The sequence below is a fragment of the Calidris pugnax genome, unplaced genomic scaffold, assembly GCF_001431845.1.
Source record: "Calidris pugnax isolate Ruff unplaced genomic scaffold, ASM143184v1 scaffold42, whole genome shotgun sequence".
In the NCBI taxonomy this organism is placed as follows: Eukaryota; Metazoa; Chordata; class Aves; order Charadriiformes; family Scolopacidae; genus Calidris; species Calidris pugnax.
In genome coordinates, this window is record NW_015090920.1 from 11,459,502 (window position 1) to 11,469,562 (window position 10,061).

The 10,061-nt window shown below is 38.9% G+C and overlaps 1 protein-coding gene across 7 annotated transcripts in view; it reads right to left on the reverse strand.

The window, feature by feature from the left end:
- Positions 1 to 9,353, reverse strand: part of LARP1B (La ribonucleoprotein domain family member 1B) — a 32,389-nt gene extending 23,036 nt beyond the window's left edge. For 5 of the 7 annotated variants that reach the window (XR_001412873.1, XR_001412875.1, XR_001412874.1 and 2 more), the window contains exons 1-3: positions 2,099 to 2,189; positions 1,135 to 1,196; positions 11 to 70 (exon numbers count right to left, since the gene is read on the reverse strand). Coding sequence is in view for 4 of the 7 variants with exons in the window: in XM_014949833.1 (XP_014805319.1) it covers positions 11 to 70; positions 1,135 to 1,196; positions 2,099 to 2,174 (198 nt within the window). In the remaining 3 variants the exon portion in view is untranslated. Of the gene's footprint in view, positions 1 to 10; positions 71 to 1,134; positions 1,197 to 2,098; positions 2,190 to 3,058; positions 3,096 to 9,280 lie in introns of those variants that run through there. The other 2 variants (XM_014949834.1, XM_014949835.1) reach the window with 2 other exon arrangements.
- Between the last annotated feature and the right edge of the window lie 708 nt (positions 9,354 to 10,061).

Here is a 10,061-nt window from a genome sequence, read left to right on the forward strand (position 1 = left end):
GACGACTTACTTCATTGTTTGCTATTTCGCTTGGTGTCGGCCAGTTTGTGATATCACCAAAATCGCCAGCCTGCAAAGACAACAAACAGTTTATATTACTTCCTAGATTTAGTGCTTTTTAACACATGGAAGATGTCAGTCCCCACTCAGATGGCCAGACTACTGCTTTGAGCAGAACTGTCAGAAGTAGCAATTTTTAAAAACTGAGAAATACAACAGAAAAACAAACAAACATACAACTTTTGAAAACGGAATTTGATCAGTTGTAGAAACAACTACTCATTGTAGTTACATCCAAATCAAGGTCCAATACATCTTAGCTTGTAATTAGTATAACTGTCTAAAGAATGTCTTCATGAAGTATACTTTAAGTGGGCACAGCTGAAAAAAAGAGAGCAAGCAAGTAAAATTTTCCACATTCTATTACAAATGGCTTATGACTTTTGAGCACACGTAAAAATTGTCATATTAAATGTTGTCTTACACATAGCTTCCTATTTGATTTAAAGGTATCTAATGCTTAAAAGTCTCTTAGCTTTGTAAGACCTTTAAGCACATGTATTATCTAAGCTAAAAAGGGGTGGCTGTACAAAATTTTAGAAAATTTTTCAGTAAAAGTATTCAGTGTCACCTGTTGTCATAATGATAATTTTATAACAGCACATAAAGCACACACATCACATAATATGCAAAAAGGATTTTCAAAACCCACTTGTGCTCAAATGATGATGTTTCTTTGCAGCCCCTTCACATGTTCATATAATCCCACTGCTTTTTTGAACACAAGTGCCTTTCCTTATCCCTCATACATACACCACTTTAGCATCCCTTCTAATTTTAAATTTCCCTCTTCTACTTTTCTCTCTCTTCAAAAATTAACCATTGCCAAGGCAAAACATAACAATACTGGTTGCAACTTCTAAAATAAAAAGACAGCTAGATATATTGTAATATCAGGTGTTTACCATAATGAGTATTTACAGTCAGAAACACTCCTTTGAGATTATTTCATTTTTCTACCACATTATCAGCTGAGTTAAATGTCAGTTTAAATTAACATGTTAGATTAACTGGGACTTCTAACACAATCAGTCCAGTAACTCATAGCCAAATGTCTTTCTGGCAAATACAAACCTTGCTGCATTTCCTTGTCCTGGGTTTCGCTGCTTTTATAACTTTAGTGGAATTTTGTAGTTCTGAAAAGAAAGAAAAATATTATCAGGTGAAAAATTTGACTGCACTTTAAAATAGGAAGGAAGGTAAACTTTAAGAATTCTGTTTAACTATCTATCATACTACATCAAAAATTTTTTGAGGCCTTGGTATTAAAGTCAATGAACATTTCCATAAAGTAACTAATAGTACATGACACTAAAAAACTCATTTCTAATGAGTTTAAATAATCTTGAAAACCAGGTGTACAGGATACTGTATAACACAGTATTTAAGCATCTGCTCAGCTATAAAGTCAAAACTATCTCATAATGCTGGTATTTTAACCCAAGAAGTAGCAAAGAAAATGTGCCCCTGAAACACATTAAAAATGTTATCCTATGAGACGCTAATTTTATTAAGACAAAATTAATTTACAAAATCTGTTATGCAAGCACAAAAAAAAAAGAGAAGCAGGTACTTATTCACAAATTCCTAGTAATTTCCTTTTATAAGCAATTACTCAAATGCCAAATAAAATTTAGCCATATTGCTCGTCATCAAGCCAAAGTAATAAAAGAAAAAAAAGAGGAAGGAAAGATGAAGAGAAAATTACTATAAAAACTACAGTAAGCCTAATAAATTTTAATGCTCAAATTCCACAGTGGATATGGTTACGATAAATATGAGCATTTGCAACGAAGCTGACACTTATACATTTTCAGAACTATCCTGAGTAAAGATCTAAACTTTATTGTAATAATAATCCCACCTGATCTCCTGAGCAAGATTTCGTTATACTTCTACCAGTAATATCTGCCAGGCATTAATAAACAAATTGGAAGTAACTGTCTCGCTCTCACTCATACAGCAATCTTATATCCTAACAATATAGGATCAATAACCTACACAGAAAAAAAAAAAAAAAAAGTCTATTTAAACTTACTACATTTTTTAATACATGTGCAATTGCCCTCTGTATATGAATCTGATTTTCTTATTTGCAATTTTTCCCTACCCATCTCAATTGTGTTCTACATTTTGCATTGGGAATTCAGGGGAAAAAACCTCAGTAATATCAGGCAATTTTTCTTGGGAGATTAGAATTGCGACAGAGGAAACCACCTCTTAACTTCTGTTAGGCCCTGGTTCTATTCTCCCAATGCGTATTTTCCCATAGAGAAGTGGTCACAACCTCCCTTTAAAACTTCTTATTCAGTATTTTATTGCAAGATAAGCTTGAAACATTGAACATGACTGAAATCACTAGTGGATTATTTCATGCAGAGATAACATCACCTCCTCAACCCTTATCTCTCTCACATCCAGTGACTAATCTTCCTTATCACAGCTTCACACTGGGAACCCCACCCTCGTGCCCCAGAGACGCTGAAAGCCCTCTCTGCCTGCTTCCCGGAATATACTGTAAGCGTTACATGCATAAACTAACATATATTCCATATTCCATTGTAAATTGTATTCTGCATTATCCACTTACACATCACACCAGACATGCAAATTCAGTGAATCCTGATCGGCCTGTGACCTTTGCCACACCATTTACCAGCAGGTTTTTTTCCTCTCCTAGAGATCTGCTTTTTAAAACAAAGACAAACCACACCCCCCCAAACTGCGTCTTTCTTGTTATCCAGCCTCAACTAACTTCAGACTGAGAGCTGTCAGAAACACGGTGTGACTGTGCAATCCTAATTTTTACCTGTCATTCAACAGTAAACTAATTGCCCTTTACAAAACAAGACAAACAGCTGTAGAGGTGGAGTAGCAAACAAATTTGTAATTTTCTTCCAACAAAACTACTAATTATGTGTACAGGTAAACCGACTGGCCATGGCATTTCTCCTCCTGTAGCCTGTAAACACACCTCTCTCTTTACCTGTTCAATTACCTGACTGAAGCCCTTTTTCCATCTCGCAGCACTTTTACTTAAATTGCTGCCGAAGGACTGCTGCGCCAGAACTTCTACTCTGTGTGTCACCAGGGCGTAGCAAGGGATTCAAAAATAAAAGACTCGATGTCTCTGCACTATCTTAGTCATGGGATATTATTCCAGGCGTCAGGAGAGGCTATCTGAATCGAGTAGAATGAGACCCAACTTGTTTTAAGGAATCTCTCTTATCTGTATGTAGTAATCCAAGACTTGGAAGATGCATTTGCACACTAAATGAAAAGAAAATTAATATTAGGCAACACACCACATCGTTGACGATGCCCTTTCTGAACTCAAAAGCTCGAGATCTCATCGTGCTCTGTGCCTCCCTACCCGCTCTGTGGGAAAAAACTCCACAGAGTTTCCGGCCCTCCCAAAAGCCCCATGCCAAAACCCCAATTTAACTGATCTTTCTCGATGGGTTTTCTGAGGCTTATCACGTGAGACTTGGATTTTAGTGTGAAGCATGAAAGGGAAGATAAAGGAGAAGGAAAAAAAATAAATATTGAGGGTAGAAGAGTAAAAGAACAAAATATCAGCTCACTTAAAGGTTGTACCCAGGTCACATTTGTTGTTACGGACAGGCCTAGAGCCACTGTTCAGGCAAAACTGACTGTAGAGAGCATTTAGATAAAAGCTCGATGCTTAACATTACCCTGGTGGTTGGTTTCAACATCACATAATAGTGCTGAATACCCAGAAATGGCATCTTTAGTACATTGCTCCAGCAGAACCAAACAAGCCCTTGTAAAGCAACTATTTCAACTTAATGTTAATTCCACCCTAACTGCATGAAAATGGTTTATTCAGCCATATGCTAAAAGGTAACCTGTTTAGTAACAGCATGGTGCATTGATAAAATAATTCAGTTGTCTTCAATTATTTTACTTGCTGGGTTTCAGCTGAGTTTTGAGGGGGTGAGGAGAAACAATAAAATCAATGATGATGAAGTTTAATTGCCAGTGATCACCTTTCAGTCACTGAACTCTATCCGGTAAAGATGCCAGCCCCATGAAAACAGAGCTCGGCCTTCAAAGCCATTTTTATTACGGTTCTTCCAAGTCTCTTTATACACCACATCCTAACACGAGATATTTTCTGCACAATGCCAAGTGCAGTACGTCAAGACACATGGGACAACAGTTCTGAAAAGTGACAGATGAACTTTGGAAGTGCTACGTACAGCAGCAGCAATCCTCTGGGACAACAGCAACAGAAAAGGAAAAGCAGACTGGATGCTCTGCAGAGATTAAGAGATGCCAAGTTTGCACATAAAGATGTATCACCAGCGTACCACTGACTACAAGGAAAATAATGGTTTCAGTAGTAGTACTTCAGAATGGATGGCCTGAAGTTCTGCAAACAACTAGTCAGCAAGTAATTTGTTCTGTTAGAAGGGGAGGGATGACATTGTTAATTTCTTCTGAAAGCAAAATCTATTAATAAAAGGTGGAACGTGTTCTGATTTTGATACACAGTATATGCTTATAAAGATTTCTAGACAATATCCAAGTTTTGTTTTTGCTTGGACTGCACGTGTATTTCCTTCAGTGAAGGAACAACATTGTGTAAACACCAGAAGTGCTTCAGGAGGTGGTTGAAATCACCCAGCAGAACAGACCTTCAAAACTTCAGTGGAACATGTTTGTTGAACTTGCAGATTTTCCTTTCAACGCGCAGTTTGAAACTTCACAGTATAATCCATTTTTAAACAAGGTAAGCTATACTTATATCTATTGTTTTAACAGGTAAGTGTGAAAGTCTTGCAAATGTGACAAAACAATCCCTTGGAGTATATCATAATTTAAATCTAGAGGATGGATTTAGATCCACGATTCTGGGAAATAAAAAGCCCACAGTAATTATGCTAACATCCTTTCCTACAAAAGTTCCAGCGTTTTATAGCAAAACTACATTAGATTAACCTTCTTCACACTATTTGAACAACTAACCAAGGCAGTGAGTTATGACACCTGCATCCTTCCGTCTATTTATATCTTCAAAACCAGTCAGTTTTTCAATACAAGAAGTAAAAGGCAGGGGGTGGGGGCGGGGGGGACGGGATGGACATGGGGGACGGGTAATACATGGTTGATTAATCATTTTACTATTTATTTTCCTCGCACTGCATTTCTCATCTCATTTTTTTCTTAGCTTCTTCGTAGCTTCTGCAACCTCTGACTCAGTTTCTACAAAAGCTTTCACGGTCTAACGGGAGCACGTGTTAGAGCGCAGCAAGCCAGTGCCGGGCCTCAGACTCCAGGCAGCCAGGGTGGATTTCTCTCTCCTAACAGGTCGCCAGCTTAGAAACAAACAAACAAAACCTACCATACACAATTACACGTGCGGTTATATACACCTAAAATACAGACAGCAGGTTTGTAAAGATAATGTTTTAATCCCTTCAGGGCTGGGGTAATTGTCAATGTTGTACTTTCTGATAATCCTTCATTTTTAAATGCTGCTATTCAAACACTCAGGGAATTCCTAAGAACTAAAGATAATATCTGTCTCAGATAAAGCAAAAAAGTTTGATAATCAGACCATTTACCCATTTACTAATCAAAAGCTTGTTATTCCTAGTAATACAGTATACCTTTACTAAACTGTACTTTTACAACCTGTTTGCTAACAGACTGAAGTAAATTAATTTATACAACAGCACTACAGTGAACTGGTTCTGCTACCAAAATACCAGTCAGATAAAAGGTGTTCTTTGATTTCCAGAAATAAACGCAATGAAGACAGACAAACTGAGCACAATATAAAAGGCTGAAGTGCGCAGTCATTTTAATTAACTACAACATTCAAGTACACTAGGAAGCAAACCCACTTCAGCCACTTCAGCAGCACAGGTATGCTTCAGGAGGTGGTTGAAATCACCCAGCAGAACAGACCTTCAAAACTTCAGTGGAACATGTTTGTTGAACTTGCAGATTTTCCTTTCAACGCGCAGTTTGAAACTTCACAGTATAATCCATTTTTAAACAAGGTAAGCTATACTTATATCTATTGTTTTAACAGGTAAGTGTGAAAGTCTTGCAAATGTGACAAAACAATCCCTTGGAGTATATCATAATTTAAATCTAGAGGATGGATTTAGATCCACGATTCTGGGAAATAAAAAGCCCACAGTAATTATGCTAACATCCTTTCCTACAAAAGTTCCAGCGTTTTATAGCAAAACTACATTAGATTAACCTTCTTCACACTATTTGAACAACTAACCAAGGCAGTGAGTTATGACACCTGCATCCTTCCGTCTATTTATATCTTCAAAACCAGTCAGTTTTTCAATACAAGAAGTAAAAGGCAGGGGGTGGGGGCGGGGGGGACGGGATGGACATGGGGGACGGGTAATACATGGTTGATTAATCATTTTACTATTTATTTTCCTCGCACTGCATTTCTCATCTCATTTTTTTCTTAGCTTCTTCGTAGCTTCTGCAACCTCTGACTCAGTTTCTACAAAAGCTTTCACGGTCTAACGGGAGCACGTGTTAGAGCGCAGCAAGCCAGTGCCGGGCCTCAGACTCCAGGCAGCCAGGGTGGATTTCTCTCTCCTAACAGGTCGCCAGCTTAGAAACAAACAAACAAAACCTACCATACACAATTACACGTGCGGTTATATACACCTAAAATGCAGACAGCAGGTTTGTAAAGATAATGTTTTAATCCCTTCAGGGCTGGGGTAATTGTCAATGTTGTACTTTCTGATAATCCTTCATTTTTAAATGCTGCTATTCAAACACTCAGGGAATTCCTAAGAACTAAAGATAATATCTGTCTCAGATAAAGCAAAAAAGTTTGATAATCAGACCATTTACCCATTTACTAATCAAAAGCTTGTTATTCCTAGTAATACAGTATACCTTTACTAAACTGTACTTTTACAACCTGTTTGCTAACAGACTGAAGTAAATTAATTTATACAACAGCACTACAGTGAACTGGTTCTGCTACCAAAATACCAGTCAGATAAAAGGTGTTCTTTGATTTCCAGAAATAAACGCAATGAAGACAGACAAACTGAGCACAATATAAAAGGCTGAAGTGCGCAGTCATTTTAATTAACTACAACATTCAAGTACACTAGGAAGCAAACCCACTTCAGCCACTTCAGCAGCACAGGTATTTTGCTTCACTGAATACTTTCATAAATTTCATTAAAAACTTCTGAATTATCATCTAATGAATCATTAGAGACCCACATCAGCTATGCAAATTACACGAAGACTTGAGAACTTGTCATTCAGATTCCCCTTTGCAAGCTTACGAAAAGGGCAGCACTTTAGGTTTCATCAAAGGAAGAGGTGGGAGAACTTCTGTAATAAAATTATTTCAACGACTCCATCCTGGACAAATTTTTTATGTTGAGGAAGGGTAATTAGCCTCTTCTGTGAGGGCCCAGCTCTGAGGGGTAGCTGAGGAAAAACAAGACTCAGAGGAAAGACAAGGAAAGCAGGACTAACACTGGGTTGTTCTGCAGCTTCTATATGGACACATGTTGCTGGCTCAGTTTAAAAAAAAAGCTGGTCTTGTTACCTTGTAAAAAATTATCTACAAGATTATACAGGGCTTCTTCCTTGCAACCGTTTCTCTCCTTTTACTCATAGAGCTTCAACCTGAAGAACTGAAGACTTACTGCAATATATCGGCTGGGCACTACAAGGGAAGGGGAGGGAGACACAGGGCAGAAGGACCTTTCATCATTTGACAGCCTGCGCTAAAGCCAACTCCCCGTGCTCACCATCGCCGGGGTTAGACAGAAGCCTATTAACCTCACTAGCAATTTCATACTGCTACGAGTCTTTCTCCATGAGTTAAATGCAGATTAGGACATAAAAGCAGCTGCGTAATTCTGAAATTATTCTCTTTAAAAGACAAGTTTAATAAAAGGCTTGGTCGGATACAATGAACTGCGGTAACAAACATACCGAGAAAAATTCAAATATGTTTACATTAGGTGTTGGTTTACTATAACATGATTTAAACCCACTAACACATCTGAGAGAAAAAAACAATAGGTCGTAGCAACAGCACTTTGATGGAATTCTTTTGCCAAGAATTTAAAGCCTTTTACATGACTTTTTTTCTATCTACTGTAGGGTGACGTTAACAGTTCCTTTCAGTAACAGGAGTCAGGTTTGCCTCTATTACAAAGTAATACCACGCTAACCTGAAAGTCAAAAGATGACAGAGTGGGGTCAATTTTCTCAAGCGTGTAACTATCACCGAACACACCATACCTGCGTGTCTCAGGAAACTTTCAACAAATTAAACCAGGATCAACAAGTCAAACAGGATCCAGTCGCTACTTTGATGCGAGATTCTTTTACGTTTTATTATCCTCTTCACGGACAGTTTTACATTCCAACCCAGTAGGATTTCTGCTCATCTACTTATTATTTGACATGACTAATTTCCATACTACTATATTCATAAGGGCCTAGTATGAGTGATTTCACTTTGCCAGCATGCAATTAGTTACTTCCAAACACATCCCTTGTTGCAGTTGGAGCCACATGGCAATTCTTTCCTTCAGACAGGAAAGATCAGCTCCTTTACTTTTGCCAAGGAAAAGAGCAGTGGCTCCTTCAATGGTGCTTTCAGTGGTGGCCTATCCAAAACATGCACCCTGGTATGTGTTCTTCACCAACGCCATTACCAGCAGCAGTAACTCCCATATTCTCTAAATTATACACTTGCCACTGAAAAAGATGTTCCGGTGCAACTACTCAGTCTAATATTAATTTGATAAAGGGCAAGTGCAACCTTTACACAAGAATAATGATTTAAAGTTCTCTGAAATAATCAAATTAAGTACATAATGTGTACAGCATATGAACTCACTGCCTCCTTTCTCTCCTCCCCTTTCTCCAACAACTGTTTGTGTTTTATCTTAAGTGGAAAAGTAAACTTTACAGAAGGTGAAGCACGAGGTGCTAATGCAACAATGGAAGTTTTCCAAATGCTTCTGATGTACCATTATTATTACGGCCACTGCAAGCCAAATGAGTGACAAGTTCTCTTTCATGTATGGACAAGACCACAAGCTGCTGCCCAGCAAGCCGGCCTGTAGAAGCTATACATAAATAGGCATTTAGGAGTGCATCAGTACATGCAAACAAAACAGTTGAGAAGATAAAGGTGGTTATATATGTTGCCAAAAGGTCTGACCTTCAGCTAAGTAGAGATTTTGTGGTCTGGAGAACTCCTCTGCTTGCACGACCTGCATACTTGAAACTATAAATTATATATTTCTCTTTGTGAAGGAAGTACATATTTAATTCAAGGATAAAAGTGACAGTGAGATCACAAAAAGGTTGGTCAGGTGCCTTCAGGAGCAAGTGCTGAGATTTAAATTCTCAGGCAACACAGGCTGAAATACGCATTTTGAGGTCAGCAGTTTGCTTCCAGCCAAGAACAATACTCCAAGCTGCTGCTCACTTCTAGGAACGCTTTGCTAGCCTAAGCGTAAAGCCTGGCAATTTCAAGTCTTCGAGTCGGTATGGAGCCTGTAAAGTAGCTTTAGCTTATGTGAGGTGATTAAAGGCCAGAAAATTACACCACGGCTACTCTCTCTCTCCGTCTCTTTCCACATAAACAGTTTGGATCCCGAGAGCAAGCAAACTGACAACTTCTGTTAACATTTAAAGCCTCCGCAATCCAAACCTTCTGGAAAGCACAACCGAGTAACGGATCACACAGAGGGCCTTACTATGTAATTAGGCAAAGACGACCGGCGGTGAAGCAAACGGGATTTGGCGATATTTCTAAGGAAAAGCAAAGCGAGGCAAGCAGCTCACCGCCCCTATTTGCCAGCACGGGAGCCCGGCGCCATGCGGAGCTCGCCCGAGGCCACCCCCCCTCCTCCCCCCCGCGTTCCCCAGGCCGGGGGTGATCGTTTACAACCCCCGGGACCCCAATCCTGTCCCCATGTCGTCGCCCCCCATCCAGC